The sequence below is a fragment of the Lepisma saccharinum genome, chromosome 4 (assembly GCF_977018435.1).
Source record: "Lepisma saccharinum chromosome 4, izLepSacc3.1, whole genome shotgun sequence".
NCBI lineage: Eukaryota > Metazoa > Arthropoda > Insecta > Zygentoma > Lepismatidae > Lepisma > Lepisma saccharinum.
The window spans coordinates 33,630,878-33,648,654 of NC_139232.1; the positions used below are offsets into that span (position 1 = coordinate 33,630,878).

At 37.2% G+C, this 17,777-nt stretch overlaps 1 protein-coding gene across 3 annotated transcripts in view; it reads right to left on the reverse strand.

Annotated features, from left to right (window-relative positions):
* LOC145986410 (uncharacterized) overlaps positions 1 to 12,886 on the reverse strand; it is a 40,314-nt gene extending 27,428 nt beyond the window's left edge. The window contains exons 1-2 of one of the 3 annotated variants that reach the window (XM_083120393.1): positions 12,860 to 12,886; positions 6,706 to 6,837 (exon numbers count right to left, since the gene is read on the reverse strand). In XM_083120393.1, the coding sequence (XP_082976519.1) occupies positions 6,706 to 6,749 (44 nt within the window). In that variant the 5' untranslated portion in view covers positions 6,750 to 6,837; positions 12,860 to 12,886. The other 2 variants (XM_083120394.1, XM_083120392.1) reach the window with 2 other exon arrangements.
* Positions 12,887 to 17,777: the final 4,891 nt, after the last annotated feature.

The following is a 17,777-nucleotide window of genomic DNA, read 5'->3' on the forward strand; positions in this document are numbered from 1 at the left end:
GTTGTCACGTGTGCACGCTAGGGGGAATAGGTCATCTCCAGTGGCGGAGCGTGACCTTTTCAACAGTGTAAGCCTATCATGATGAAGGTTATTTCCCGTTGTGCTTATTTTTGGGCTGACATGGTTAGTGATTTATCCACACACATCGAACCCCCGCCCCCCATTTTTTCAGAACACTTCCCTGGAATTTTTCACCAAATTAAAAATTCTGGATAAATCTCTGGAATTGGTGTTTTCTTTGCTAGGCTGAGTATCTCCTATATTTCAACTGATAATTAAATCAATCTTATTCCTATCACAATGAGTAACGTAACAATAAAAAATATGCAAAGTTAGATAAAATGAATAATAATAATAATGATGAAACGAAAACAGAAGGAAACAGAAAAGTGCAGAATACTTTTTACAACCGCATAACCAAGTATCAGCTTCGTACCCTGAATCACAAAATCGGCGCACTTTATTTTTTTGTTTCTGTTACTATGCCTGCTAGAGACGAAAGGGGTGGGCCTACCTACATCCACAAGTTTCTTCTTGGCAGCAAAATCCTTGCTGGATAACGGCGTATGCACCAAGTTCTCCACCCCACCGCACAGTCACACTCATTTTATTCCATAATGCGCTTCACTATCACACAACAGCACAGGGCCGACAGTCCACTTTGAATAGATGGAATTCGCAATTCGCAGTGGACCTCGACAACAAGAACGGGGAAACAAAAAGAAACCAGATCCAAAATTGGTCACTGCTCAAAGCAGTGATCTTTCGGACTGTGAGGGGAATATCCCTTTCGGATATAAAAAAATTCCCTCTCTTGCCTTAAAATTCCCTATATTTAGTAAAAAAAATTACAATATTAATTATAAAAGAAATGCTCACTAATTGTAAGGACATATCCAGAAATTTCTATCGAAGGACATGTAAGTGCTTTCTTAGGATACTGTAAAAGCAAATCTAGCACCTAAAAGATCATAAACAGGCTTCGAAGAGTTTGCTGTTCGAAGAGTGTTTGAATCACAGACTATGTAATTAATAATATTTTGTTCACATTTGACATGAGATTTGTAAAATTGGTTCAATCTTCAGCTTTCATTAACATTTATTTATTTATTTATTTTTGCACTTTTTAGCTCAATTATTACCAGCTGAGTTCATACATAAACGGAAAACAGAGATCTTAATATTTCTGATGTTTATGCTCTCCTATAAGCTAAAAACAGAAACAAGAATTTAGCACATCAATGTGTATCTAGTTTTCTCGTATCCCGCTATTTTTTTAGGTTTCTCCTTTTTCCCCTTCCGGTTAGATTTTTGCTTCAGAATTCCCTGTTCCTGGAAAAAACCTCCTTGAAGCACCGCCGGCTCAAATTTCCTTTGCAGTCAACCATTCATACCCGACAACGCTGGAGCCCCTCCTTTTGCTGGACCTGTGTCTCGCTGGCGCGTATTCAGTGAAGGCAACCCAAGGATAATGGTGCTAAATTTTGCACAAATTTAAAAAGTCGTTTGTCAGTTAGGGATATAAATAAAACAAGCGGGCCACTTTTCGTTGTGGTTGAATTTTCTCCAACTTTTCACGTATAACGTCGAACCCATGCCGTTGGTTGAACCGTTCGAATTTATATTTATATTTTTGTTATAAATTAATATTAATAATATGAAAATCACAGAACAATTTAGTTGTATGTAGCATAATTTCGGAGTTTAAACGACTCCAAGGATGTCCAGAAGGGGCAAGGCAAGGAGACACTTCCTGAAAAATGAATGTCAACCATTTTCACACAGACAATTTCATTTCAGTCACATCAAATTGTTAATTATTGTAAGGGCGTTGCAGAAAAAAGTTAACTTCAAATTGAATTAGTATATTTTGAGAAGGGAAATATACCTAGTTTACCCCAACCCTTGAAAAAAAAATACTTTGCTTAATCCTCCCTGGTGGAAAGAAATACTGCGGACGTCCATGAACAACACTTTTTCTAAACATGGGGTTTGCAACGCTGCTGTAAGCCTGTGGCCGTAGGTTTACACACATAGGGTTTAGCCCGCTCTTCTCCCTATATTCCTTGCTCTTCTTCATCCAGATACGGTAGGCACTGCTCCTTCGCGGTCAGAAATTTGTAAGGCAACATTCAGACGGCTTACAACTTTCCGCAAGCAAAAGGCAGGAGTTCCCATGTGTCCCCTGGTGCTGAAGTGTTGCAATCTAACAAACAGGATCTCGAAGACTGGTATCGGGCCGAGTTGAACTTTGAAGTTTTTACTAATTTTGCCATATAATTACATACATTTTACTAGAACTAATAAAGTGTAAGTCCGGCTTACATGGACGTTCCGCACCTGGTCATCTCCGATATCGCTATCAGCTGATGCTTAATACATATAGAAAAAGTGCAGTGTAACAGAAATTTATTCAAACGTCCCCAACAACCCCTAACACCTCACAAAATATTCAGAACATCCTCCCTAAATTTTTTTCCAAAGACTCGGCTGTGTAAATATTACCCAGAAGCAAAATTACTTCACAAATCCGAGTTATAATTGCATTAAAGCATTTGATTAACAATATCTTTATTGGTTAAACCAATTGTATTAGTTTTGAACATCTTTATTGTATTTGACAATTGATAAAAATGAGAGAAAATCATGTTTAAATAACAAAGCTGAAATGCTGGAGCGCACGTGTGGGTGAAATGTACACAGGCGATGTTTCTACGGCCTGTGAGGGCAACTAACGAAACCTCATAGCTGATTCAAGGTCATGACATTCGAAAGTGTTTACTGGAAAGGTACTGAAAAGGGTCACCTCAGGCACACTCATTGGTAAAGATGAAAGAAATATTTCAAAATATTTTGGTTCATTTTTACCCATTCACATGTCCTTGTGGGTTAATGGTGATGGTGTGTCATAGAAATCCATGAAACATTATTCTGGAAAAATCTGATCAAGATAGAGATTATCAGAATAATCGTTTATTTCTTTCGTTAGATTCTATAAATTTTAAAAATATCGCTTAAGATTGTGTTAAGACCTTTAGTGTTGATGTGTTGCGGTGTTGCAGCAAAATATTTTAAGGATATGAAAACTGTTGCTGAAAAGAAGATAATTTTCTTAGAAATAATTTCAGTAGACTTTTAAAAAATATGGAGTTTGTAGTTGCTTTCTCTTCACTCTATGCAATCTCAAAAAGCAGATTATCAGTTTTGAAGAAAGTGGCAACAGAAATAATAGCTGATAAACTGAAGAGCTTCGCTGGGAAAATATGTCTAAGGAACTTGCATTCACAACCAAAGTACATTTAAAGGAAGAAGGAAGGATATCGGAACCAGTAAATAATTATTATTTAATGTCTTAAAATATATTAATTTATCTTGAAGGTGATTTGATAGGAAGTCTGTTTTCCTCGCTTTTAACATTTATTGCGCATACATTCATTTTAACGATATTTCTTACATTTATTATTATTAATATTGTTATTATTTTATTACTATCATTATAATCCATATTTCCATAATCTATTTCTGGAAATGTATTTCGGTTTCCAAGTGTATTGTTTAGTTTTACTGTGGTTTCAAGTGTGTATTGAAAAAGCCCAAAATTATACTTTTTGCATAAAAATCAAAATAATCATCTCATGTGAATCCAAAGTGTGAATTATTCCTTAAAATTGATAATTTTACACATTTGTATTGATTTAGGGGTCAAATAGTGAGCTCCTGATTTTTGCAGATTTTTCTCGCATTCCGGATCACTGTTGATTGCGTTCCGGACCATAAAGGACCAAAACTGAGTGTAGAACCTGTCTGGCTGTGAAGGACCAGAAATGAATGATAATCTGAACCGGTAGGATCTAAATGTAAGTGAAATTGTAGGTTACCACTTACATCTCTCTAGCATGGATTGTGTCGCTACAGGGCAAATTTCACCGCGATCCTCTTGGGAGTTGTAAAGAAAACACAGGCACACACACACTGATAACTATAACTATGTATTATAAGGTATATACACATAACACTTGATTACACTTCCCATGCACTCCTGTCTAGGAAAAACTGTTTACACGAAATTGCAGCTGGTGTTACAACAACGTGCCACTAATGAAACGTGGCCACGTTAGGCTTACGGTATCCATAATTGTCCGTGACGGTTTCTGGCTGGGTCCCGAGTGGCTTCTCTACGCACACTGGCTGGAAGTAACTACCGCGCAAAGATGTGGGCAACTAGACACCACGCCCAAAATGAATTAGCCAATGGGAGTGCAGGTTACTTAAGGCATTTGATATACACAAATAAACAATTGAAGCTACAGGGTGGCGCACGAAATGTCTTACCATTTGTTTTGTTTATTACAAATTTATTTATTATCGAAACGTTACAAAATTAATGCATAGTGAATTATCAGAGTATGGAAAGTTTGTTTAGTGCAGAATGTGTTCAATGTGTCCACCATTATGGTTCACAACCTCTTGCAAGCAAACCTTTACATTTGTCACAACCCTCCGGCACAAGTCCTCCGAAATTTCACGGCACAATTGCACAATAAAGGCCTTGAGTTGCACTACATCTGCAGGCTTCCTTGCGAAAACTTTATCTTTCAAGAAACCCCACAAAAAAAAAATCACAAGGATTATTATCCGGGCTATGCGGGGGCCACAATCTCCCACCTTCGTGACGTTCAGGAAACCGATTAGACATTACACGCACATTAAACATCTCATACAGGAAATCAAGAACAATGTTTGCAGTATGTTGGCGGGCTCCATCTTGCATGAACCACTGAGTGTGTAAATGGAGACCTGTTGCCAAGAGCTGCGGAATAAATGAGTTCTCCAACATTTCCTTGTATCGTTCTTTGTTTACTGTGTCGTCAAAGAAGAACGGTCCAATGATTCCATGAGTTGAAATTGCTGCCCACACACTCACTTTTTCTCCATAATTCTCACGTTCATGCAGTTTGTGAGGCTGTTCACTTGCCCAGAATCGAACATTTTGCTTATTTACCACACCATTTAAATGAAAGTACGCCTCATCTGTAAACCAAGTGTTGTGCAGAACATGATCTTCTTCCACTAACCACGAAGCAAACTGATGCCTTCGTTCCTTGTCCACTGCCGTTAGTTTCTGGACAACTGTCATTTTGTAAGGGAACAAGTGAATGGATTGACCTACGAGATATTCGTAACTCAGCAGCCGCCCTTCTTGTTGATTTGCTTGGACTTCGTGCCAAAGCCACGCGAACTGCTTCAATGTTCTCAGTGTTCGGACACTTGACGGGCACCGTCGATTATTCTCTAACACAGAGCCAGTGGTTTCTAATTGTTGGCACAATCTCCGAATGGTCTGTTTACAGGGAGCCAGCCCTTCTTGTGCCAAAGTGTGCACGAAAATGCCTTTGTATCGCTACCAAACTCCTTGTTTCTGCAAAAAACATTACAACTTTCACCTTCTGTTCGACACTCAACCGGCCATTATCTGCCATCTTGCAAACTGCTGTTTCGCAACAAAATAGAGTCCGATACTGACTTCTCCTGACATCTACCTGATTTTCCATGAATCAACTCACCCGCATACGTGTTTTGAACATTCAATATATGATATTAAAAATTTTATGAGGTGATTGAATGGTATGACATTTCGTGCACCACCCTGTATATGGAATATATAAAGAAAGAATAAACGTGGTTAGTTTTATTTCGAAATCCTGCACAAAAATTTAGAACACAAAATGTCAAAACTCAATGTTATAATGGTAATTTAGTAGTTTGATTGAACTTTGTGAAATGGGGAAAAATCCCAACCTAGGGAAAGATTTTGATGTGATGGCTAAAAATGGATGTTATTTCTGTGATCAGCATTCAAAATATTTCCAGAATCACACATTGGTTTGGAAACAACTGAAATTTCCCTTATGTAGATTTATGTCTTCTTATTTTGCATTGTGTAATAAATGTGATGTTATAGCAAATGTGAATATTTTGATAGTAAAGTTCTGACAAATCCTGACACGACTGGAATAAATGAATGCCATTTGCATGATCAGCATTCAAAATACATCCAGGATCACACATTGGTTTGGACACAACAGAAATTTCCCTTGTATAAATTTATTTTATTGCATTATGTAATATATGTGATGTAATGGTGAATGTATGAGAATTGATATTGTGAAATTGTCACAAATCCTGACAGGATGGAAAAAAATAGATGTCATTTCCATGATCAGCATTCAAAATAATCCCAGAATCACTTATTGATTTGGACACAACCGAAATTTCCCCTATTGTTGCAGTATGTAATGAATGTGATGTAATTGCGAAAATGAGAATTTACATGGTGAAATTGAGAAAAATCCTGACATGATGGGAAAAATAGATGTCATTTCCATGATCAGCATTCAAAATACTTCTAGAATCACCTATTGATTTGAAAATATATAAAAAAAAAAAATCCAAAATGCAGGGTAGTGTTATCATTTTATTTTTATTTGTACAAATGAGTTTGTTTTTAAGCCCACTTTATGCACAGAAAGGCTAATCAGGACTGGACCTACAGTAAAAAGTAGCATCTGAACCACTATGTGCCTCCACTGGGTATAAAACCCAGGAAGCCTTGATTACAAGGTGACAATGTTACCACTACGCCCTTCAGACCAAATGAAAGGCATCACATAGCAAAATATAGAAAGCCAACATTAAATAACTTACCTTTTATCTGAATCAGCAGTCTTGGCACAAGTGATGTTTGACATCTTGGTAATTAATTCATTTGTTAAAATCTTTGAATTATTCTATTTCAACATTTAGCATCTCTGCTTCTTCACGATTTATTTTAGTCAACTGAAATTTAAAAAAAAGAAATTGGACATGGGAACACGATGTAAGCAAGATCAACCAAATATCACAAAGAACAGGACAATACTCGCAAATATTTAAATTTATTTTATTGTTAGTACAAATGGATGTCCTACGATAAAGATAAGAATTATGAAAATATGTACTCCAACAAAATGATAAAAACTGCAAATATCTTAAATCTAGCACACAATGATAATACACAGTGCAATAATTAAAATAATTGTTCATTTAAACAGGCATGTTTAATTAATTTGGGCTACTTTTATAACCAACACTTTCCAATAATACAGAAGGCTGATCGGGCTATATCCGACCGATTTGGTAATGCTACTGCCACATGTGAAGTTGTGCCAGAACCTTGAAACCAATGTTGTTGTCTGAGCTTGCAGTTGCCAAAGCGTTGTGTTTGTGCTAGTGAAATGCCGCCGAAAATTAATTGTTATTGGGAAGGGTACATCATGCTAAATTCCATGCACATTTTTCATACAACCGAATAGCGAAACAGTGTCGGGAAAATAGTTTAATGGAGTGGCCAGAGCTAATGATATCATGGCCAGGCAAACACAAATGGTGCTCATGCAGAAACATTCGCCAACAAAACAGGCCCGTTCGAGGTTGCCAGCGAAAGTGTAGCCCGAGGTGCTTCATGGAATTCGGCGAATTGCAGTCCAGGAGAATCCACCACCCCAACGTGACATGGCCCAGAGGTTCAATGTGGCGCAGTCCACTCTCAGTGACATCATTCGCAGAATGCAAGACCAACTGTCGCAAACTGTATGAAAGACACTTGGCGGGGTCAAAATGGAAGACAGTTGTCACATTGGATAAGGCCAGGAATGGGATGGAATTCCTATGCATGTGCTCCAACATAGTATGTTGCAGTGGAAATTGCGATGTCGGGTGATAGTCCATAATGTTGATGGTCCCATACAACACAACCGGTGGTGGTGGCACGGCTTATCATAGGGTAAGTACACTTTACATATTGGTCGGATATAACCTGATCAATCTCTGTAAAGTACAAGAGGAACAAATATATTACATGAGAAATTATAATATTGAAAGTAAAACCATGTAACTTATTTATTGAAAACCAAGAACTTTGCCACTGTAGTGATCTCTGCCCCACACTTTTACTGGTGTATTACAATTACACTAAATTCTACTGAGCATAAAAACTTTCCAGAGCAAGAGCAGCAAAGCAGTATGTTAATGGGAGAAGGTCAGAGCATGGAATGAAGGTCCTGATTGGTAAGGCAATGTACTCTCATAAGAAAGTTGAAAGTTTTGAGTGGGTTGGGAAGATTGTCTTTCATTATGTACGTGCTTCTCTCATGCATCTGTAACAAAATTTGCTTTAAAACAAGTGATTTTCCTCTCGTTAGGTTTCATGCTGATAGTAATTGTATGATATTTTGCATGTTTTTGTATTGTATAACCAAAATTGCTAATAATAAAATGGTGAAAAGTGGTCTGGGATGAGAGTAATTGGACATGCAGTAGTCACATTTCGAGGTTAATATCTCCGTTATCTACAGTTTCTAGAACTAGAAATAAGTTTCATGCTTCAAAATATATCAAAATTTATACATTGAAAAAAGTCCAAATTTTCAAGGGCAAACGGTCGGTTACCAGCCCTGAAATGACATTGTTGCTTCCATCATTGTTTCTCTAAACTGTGTAAAAAGCAACCAATCGACATTGATATTTTAGTACAAAAAATGCTCTTATCATTATTAAATACTGTACTTGTGATTTGATTTGGTATATAGTACTTTGTCTTTTTGCCACTTTTGGCTAATCACAAATATAAGGATGACTTGTGATATGAAGAAATTGATGAAAAGATACTCACAAAGAACAGCATGCCCAGGCTGGGATTATAGCATGCTGTGCTAACCACTCTACCATGGAAGTTGGCTGTTCTTGTTATTTATAACACAAAATGTGTTAAAATACAATCTATTAAGTAAACAAAAATATCAGTGAACTTTTTTAAGAACTATTAAAATATCTTGATTACATGCAGCAAGACTATTTAAAAAATGCAATTCTTCTCTCTGTGTGGGATGAAGAAGGGCAACAAGTTTTTTTTTTCTTGCATCCTCTTCTTCCAATTTTTTAGAGGATGTTGGGCATGCTGGTAATAACTTTTGTAATACTGCTAATAACACTATTTTTTAAAAAAAATTGGGAAAAATTCTTTGAGCAAGAAATAATTCTGGAGCTGTTTCTACCTCGAAAGTGTCTCATTTGATGTGTCACCACACTTGTCGTGAACGTTTTGCACATACTTTTGAATTAGTGTTATTTGCATAACAATCGTTTTGCAGTCATGTTTCCATCTGAGGTTTCAACTGATCAACTGGTGGTTCTTATCAACATCATGTTTCCGATCATGTGAAACCAGAAGTAAGTATAAGCTCACTGGAGTCATGACCAAATTACATAAATAAGTATACAGGAATATAAGTAGAACGTACATGCATCATAGATGAAGATAGACACTAATGAGTATGATAGGTTCAGTTTATAAAGAAAAGTTAACTGAATTTACATTCTGTGTTGGTTACCATAACTACATGATTTTGTTATATGAATGGACGAATATGGACTAAAAGGATACATGAATATGTTATGATTATTGTGACCAGTTATGTGTAAGTTTACACTATTAAACAGATATTGTTATGTTCAGTGATGTGTTTAATGACTTTTACTAAACGTTAATGAAGCATCAGATAATAAATTCTTTCTTGAAGCTTCATAACAAATTTCCACTATCATCTGTTCAACTAAGGCTTCTTCTAAATATTCGTCATTCTACATTTTAGAGCTTGTTGCTTAAGCCTAACCATGAAATCTGCCACTGATTCGCCATTCTCTTGAGCACATCATCTAAACAACAACTTATTGCTCTTAGGCTTAGTGTAACAGCAACTTATCTTTTAGCACTGAATAAGACTGTAAATGTACTTGGGTCAGGAGCGAGCAGATTTTTCAATACTTTAAATGTTGTAGCTCCCACCACAGAAATAAAAAAAATGTACTTTGTGCTCCTTACACAACTTTTGAACAACACATAATTGTTCAAAACGAAGCAAATAATCATTGACGTCTTCATTTTCATACCGAAACTCAACAAATGTTACAGGAGTCGACATTATGACAATTAATAGAAATTGCTACTAACATGAATATCAACAACCGTTGTACCATATGGTGTAAATGGAAATAATGTCATTCCGACTTATACCCTTACTTAAAGTGATGAAAATCTAGGGTTACCAGACATCCGGATTTTCCCGGACATGTCCTACATTTTAGCCTTATGTCCGGCGTCCGGGAGGAATTTGAAAAATATCATAAATGTCCTACATTTTGAGCGTCACATAATATTAATTAGGAAAATACGTAACAGAAAAAAGTCATGCAAATTACAAGTCTATGGACTGCGCTTCCAAACTGAATAGTAAAATTTATTTTGATTCAGTCATTGCACAAAAAGAATAAAGTTTGTCCTGCTATTAAACAAACTGGAAAACGGAAGCAATTAATGAACAAAGTCTTGGGACCACTTTCTGATAACGTCACTGGTCAATGCCTGAGCAGAATTTCTTGCCTTAGGGTTTATACTGATGGAACAAGGTGTTGCCCATTCTTATTCAATATAATTTGATTGTAAAGCAGGGGTATAGAGAACAAAGTTATTCAGGGTATCTGCCAGTCAAGAAAGTCATGGAAGTCAAGAAAAAGTAAAAAATCAAGAAGTAGGTCAAGAAGCCACTAAAAAGGCAATAAATTATTCTTGTGGTCAAGAATTTTTGCTATCGATTGGTTGATTTAGTTTATTTTACTTCACTTTTTTCTGTCCCATTGGCTAATCGCGAAGATGAGGATAAATGATGGTAAGATAAGATGGATGAATGGATAGTCATAAACATATAGGGACAACCGACACAAACCCCACATAAGATTATACTGGCTATGAGTCCAGACGCTAAAGCCTCACTTGTCTGCCAAACACAGTTCAGGATGCCTTAATACGTAATAGCAGATCTAATTCTCTTCTTAAATTCACCTTCAGTTTTCATCTTAACTGGCCCTTTGGTAGGGATTTTCATTAAATAAATATTTATTTTCTTAATTACTAATTTCCAACTTTACCTAAGTAGGATCTAGAGAAGTCCAGAAAAAGTCAAGATTTCTGGATGTATTATTTTGGTAGACACCCTGTTATTGAAGTAAAAACTACCCAAGATGAGACCATTTTAAATTACAGTAATAGCTGAATATTTGTTTGCCATAGTACCAGTTTCATAGATCGGAGACACTTTAAAAATCGCATATATTGTGTTTTGCATGGTTCGTACTTACCAATTGTGTATTGCGGAACATAGTTCAAGGTGTCATTATGCTTTTTACACGAAAACAAATGCAATTTTTCACATTCTGAGTGCTTTTTTTTATTCCTTTCTTCGCTTCCGGAACGCACAATATGGTGGGCACATCTTGACTCAGGTTGTGGGTACGCAGTGTTTCAACCTTCGGTACTATTATAGTGTGAGGGTGACAACTATAAATCATATATTTCGCACTTTTTTTACATCACTAACTTACTATTTTGGAATGCGGAACATTTCCTAAGGTGAAATAATGCATTTCTAACTAAGATAATGTATATTTCTTACATTTACGAGTACTTACTGTTACTTGTTATTTCGATTCTGTAACACATTATGGTGGGCGATAGCATACTGGTTCACGGCGCATTGTGCGAGTGTTTTGTCGATTTATGCAGTGTTGCAACCTCGTTCACCGGAAAATACCTACTTTTGTGCACAGATTTGAAATTATGCTAATACCTCACAAATCATTCACGTTAGCCCCACAAACCATTCACGTTAGCCCCAAAAACCATTTTGCGTAAGGTTAGGTTAGGTTAAGTTAGGTTAGGCAAGCATAGTTAAAAAAAAAAAATACTCGACATGTCATGTTCTAGTGATAACACTGCGAGTTTGAAACCTGCTCTCGAGCAGAAAGAAAATGGCGGCAGCAGAAACAGTGTGTCGGACAGAGATTTTCGCAGAAAACAGCATGTATTCGCATTAAAATGGTTCAAACCTACATTTACAAACTTCCACAGCGCTACAGAAAATTATTTCCGTAAGTACTTTCTCCTGTAAATTTGAAGAAATCCGTCACCCCTATACTATAATGTTACCCAACCTTCTTCACCGAAAAATACCTACTATAATGTTCGTCACCGGTGAAAATTATACATTATACACGGGTAACTGACGGATAGCCCCACGAACCATTATGCCCATTATGCATCGTAGTTGACCGATAGCCCCACGAACCATTTCCGATAAGGTTAGGTTAGGTTTGGTTATGTTAGGCAAGCATAGTAAAAAAAAAAGGGGGGGTTGAAAAACTGACAGGGGCTTACGTCATCAAACGTATGCAGCATCGGGTTGTCCTAGGGCAAGCAAATGAAAGCAGTGGAAATTGTGCGGCGTCGGTAAGATATTTCTCTTGAAAAATACATGATTTCCCGGTCAAATAGATTCCACGATGAAAGAAAATAACTCGACGAACGTTGTAAACCTTGGAGAAACTCATTCCGTACGTAGTTTCTTGTTTAAAATTGAAGAAATGTGTCTCCGATATATGAAACTGTTACCACCTAAACTTCTAACACAAACAAGGGAAGGAACCAAACCCAAAACTTCAGTGTCAGTCCAAGGCAGCACTCAGACCAAATATCATATATCCCTAAGGACTCAGAATAAACCATTGAATTACATATAGTTCAATGGACTCAACATAAACAACTTGAAACTCGGTCCTTCGCCTTCTGACGTCATAGAAGTTATGTTTGTTCTCTTAACATAAATAATAACTTTCTGTTCTGAAGCCCAGAAATATTGCGATGACCTAACCTGACAATGCTAACATAGATTAATGTAAAGGGAAGACATCCAGCTGTGATGGGTGTTACCCTTCAACACGTTTCACTGAACTACAGCAGCCCTGGCCCAAAACCATGGTAACGGTTGAAGTTTTTGCTTGCGATGACGTGTGACCGGCCAAGTGAATCCATCACTTCAACGTAAAGTCACGTGAAATGACAAAACGACAGTGTTGCAGTATGCAGATATTAAACACCAGAACAAGAACAATGTCTAGATGAGGATGTGTACTACAGGCTGTGGAAAAGGAGATGTGATAGCCACTAACGCCGGCAAACGGTTGGGCGGGAACTTTACGTCACATAGCATGAAGAAGTAATAGGATCTGAGCTGATTATGTCCTTTGCGATTAGTCGCTTCCTTAAATGATTTACTAAATCTCAGCAATTTACATTAATATTTTGAAGGCATTTGCTCATTACATTACGTGGAATAAGAAGTCATACGTACCATATAACTAGTGAGCAAAGAAATGTAAAGCCACACAACTAGTTTGCAATACACCGAGCCTCATGTGCTACCATTTGGACAGTTTTATTGTCGCCAATTATTTGAAGGAGCGCATCATAGACCTCTCTTATTTGACATTTCAACAAAGTTAAGGCATATAGTGCTGATTAAAAAATATAAAAAAGTCAAGACAGCGTTTGTAATTCTTCTCCTTCGTGACCCTCACCGCCGGGTATGTGGCAGTCTTGGTCAAGAAGGTGTAGGCTACTGGGAATTGTGGAGGAGTACCATAGAATTGAATTCGTAGTAGTAGCTGTGGTCATATAGATATCGCAATACTATACTTCACTTCACTGACCTGTAACACTGATCACAAACTTGCATATACACACAAATTTTAAAATTAAATACCAATCTGGCGTGCAAAACTATATAGTATGTAGTATGTAGTATCCACATTGTACGAGGGGGTGGGGAGACGATAACAGGGAGTGTATGATACAGGAAATGGTATCTTGGCTCTGTGTAGTCTGTTAAAAAAGGGCGTGTCTGTGTTTGTTCCTTAACGTGCAATGGAAGAATAGATAATTTGGCGTTCGTTTGATTACTCTGCAATCACATGCAGGAGATTCATAACGTGATGTTCTTTTGATTGTATGAAAAAAATACTGGTGACATTTTGAAGGATTCTATAGAGCACAAGTTTCAAATGTATTATACAAATTAGTAATAGTATTTTAAATAATTGTGGCAACGTGTTCAATTCACTGAAGTATTCTTAAAAATGTATACTACTATGTAAGACCATTACAGACACATTAACATTTATTTCATAGAACGTATAAGCGATATTGCCATCCTTTCCTACATTTGACGTTCTTTCTTTTTAGGAATACTGGGCCAACGGGAAGGGTTATAACCCCCACCAACTTACCCTTAGGCACGCCACTGCCTGTGAGAATGAAATATTACTTTATGCCAAGTTCGCGTGAAAGCAAAGTTGTACAATATTACATTTCATGTTAGGCAGACTTTGATATATTCGCGGAAACATGTTGTGCACTGAAGAGAAAAATACAAGTGCATAGCCTAGTGTAAATATAGCGTACATAAATGCTCATTTGAACTTTTCTTTTCTGGTATACACAGTACATTATGTTCAACGTACTTGGAAGATGTATCTTGTAATAAATAATAATAACAAGTGGTGTGCGGTATCTAGAAAAGTCGGGACGGGGATCGGAAATAAAAATTCTGTCCCGATCCCGACTTCAGCAAATGACTTCCCTACTTTTCTGGATCCCGAGCAGTCGGGGAGATACCGAATGGTCATTTCAAAACGGTATTAATTCTTTTCTTTTCTACATTGCAAGTGCCTGGAACTTATCGGAAATTGTTAGTTTTCATTCCAGAAATACAAAGACAATCACTTAAGGTGAAAATGACGTGTAGAATTTGAAATTTCCAGAGCGTCGGAAAATTTCGGAAATTTCCCGTCCCGAAAATTTCCCGACTAGTCGAGAAATTGCGATATTTCCCGTCCCGAATGACGTGATTTTAAAAAAAATCCCGTTCCGATCAATAATATTCTGTACCACATAATAATAAGTACCTATCGATATTTATTTTCAATTTGTCTAAAGCCACAAAATGTGAATGGGTGGAAATGCTCATTTGTGTACTCGATTTCGTGTGTTCAGTTTCTGGTATGGTTTTCCTATCTGCATAGTGCAACACTAGCGCATAGATTTGGAATTCATTTCATTGATAAATTCACTTCTTACCGTCGTTTCGTCATCACGAGTAAACAACGGATTGGCCCAACCTATACTTCTAATAACCTTGGAACTACAGCGCCTTGTCACAGGCCTTGTGCCTTGACTGAGCACTGGGGAACTCCTAGTATTTCCAAGTATTTCGTATCTCCACGGCTAGAGAGCGCGCAGAACGCTTTACATTCAATTTTTCCACAGGAGCTCCGCAAAGGTCAACCAAGAGATGGCGTTACAAAATTTCAAGGCTTTTGTGCAACTAAACGCGAGCTAAGATTACACCAGATGACCTGGATGCTGATAATGAAAAGAAAATTAAAATAACATAATCAAATATACATGATCAGAAGCAAATGGGGACTCGAGTTAACTTATTTTATGGTTTAACCTTTAAAGCTTTTGCCTGCACAGGGAATCGAGATGAAGTTTCTCGATTTTGTATATGTAATTTTGTAAGTGTAAATTTGGAATTTCAGTTTGAAGTTATTGATTCCATTCGCAGGTACGTATCTTTTGCAGTTTAATTCGCAGGAAATAATGATCTCAGGTAACTTCAGTTAATAATTTCCTTCGGCAGAAGAATTTACCCTTCTCGTCGGACTTTATATATTTACAGTATTTATTTATTATGCTAGGTACAACAGGCATCTGCCCTTTTACAGTGCACAGTAAATTTCTTACATTTGGGAATTTATACACAAAAAAATAATGTTTATACACATTTTCAAATATAAAAAAATACATATGGAAGTTACATACCATTCTTATATTACCGTGGTCAAAAAATGAATCAAATTTACACAATTACATTATATAATATAATATATACAGGGTGTCATTTTAATGGCGCCCACAGACCACGGAAACGTATAGAGGACATCAAAACAAACAACATTTCTCAGTAACATTTTTCTCGTTGGTGCGTCATTTCGGCGCTACAGTCGTTCAAAAAAGACCGTTTTGCCGCCTGAATGCTGGCAACCACACACAACATTTGATTGCATTTGTGACGTCATATCCCGTCGTGGAGCGATGCGTTCCAGGGTTGCCAGGAACACTCATATTCTGTGAAAAATGACATAGCTACAATCAGCCACATTATGTACCATAAAAGGAAACGAGAAAACACGTTCTTTAATCTAATAGGAAGTAAACAAACGATACGAAAAATGGTAGAAAGAAAATAGAATTCAAGTGGAAGTGGTCATATCGAATTTTGTCTCAGCTTACATGTCAAATATTTGCAAATCTAGTTACCAAGTTGGCATCTACAATTTAGTTTATCCACTTCGTCCTTCTGATACTAGTTGTCTGTGACACACTGAACAAATGACAAAATAGAAATGAAAGAACTCAAAATGCCAAAGGCAAGCAACACATAATATAATTCAGGACATTATAAGGCAAGTGACAAAAATGGTTGAAAATACAGGGATATAAGTAGTAGTAATACAAGCTATCCGACGACTGTGTTTATCTACTCACCGGATACACATGTAATAGTTTGCAACTGTGAACAGGGCAGTATATTAGCTACTGATTCATAATTAGATTGTTACTGTGGTTGTACAGTGGGATCCATGAGTATTACCTTGCAAATTGTCTATCACCATGTTTGTGCACTTTATTTGACCCAATAAGAGCTTCAAGAATTAAAAGAAAACTCAAAACAAGCTGTTAACAACTTCTTCACCAGGACACATAAAAATCCATCGCTTAAAAACACATAGGATGTAAGAGAAAATGTAATGAAAATTGTCATGGACAATTTGCACGGTAATACTCATGGATCCCACTGTACGTGTTTTAGCCGTAATGTAACAACGTGAACCTCGGATACATCCGTTATCAGCACAAAAGTACCACAGGGCATCTGGACACAAACCTGTAGATATCAACCTTGCAACGAGATTTGCAAATATGTAGCTGGTCGTAAACAGACACATGTAAGCTGTAAGTTCAATAAAATGTTTTATCGTTGATATTTGACATATAGGCTGAGACTAAATCCGATATTGACACTTCATTTTGAATACGTTTTTACCATTTCTCATACCGTTGGTTCACTTCCCCCTTCCCCTGAGATGACTGCTGATCTTCTGGCTGGTAGGCTATGATGATCGGTCTACTGTACGCATTTCTCGATTCGTTCTACATCTAATCATGTGATTGGTAGTTTGTCAATTTTCACAACATTTGTGTGTTCCTTGTAACCCTGCCGTGCGCTGTTTCGCTATAGGAAATGACGTCACAGTTACGATCAAATGTTGTGTTGGGTTGCCAGCATCCAGGCGGCAAAACGGTCTTTTTTGAACGACTGTGGTGTCGAATCGACGCACCAACGAGAAAAATGTTACTGAGAAAAGTTGTTTGTTTTTATGTCCTCTATACGAATCTGTGGTTCGTGGGCGCCATTAAAATTACACCCTGTATAATAATATAATATAGGCTATTATGTGTGTGGGGGTGTATGTGTGTGGGGGTGGTGGCAGAGTGGTTATCCTATCGCGCTATGACGTCAGGGGTCCCGGGTTCGAACCCTGGCCTGGTCCATTCATCCATTTCATCACTCATCCCCATTTTCGCAAATTAGCTAAAAGTGGCACAAGAAGCGATGTAATATGAAGCAAATCAACCTATCAACCAAGCAGTAAATGGATACAGCCAGATTTCTTCTCCTGGGCCTGCAAAAAGTGTAACTTCAGCACCACCAAGTTCTCTCGAA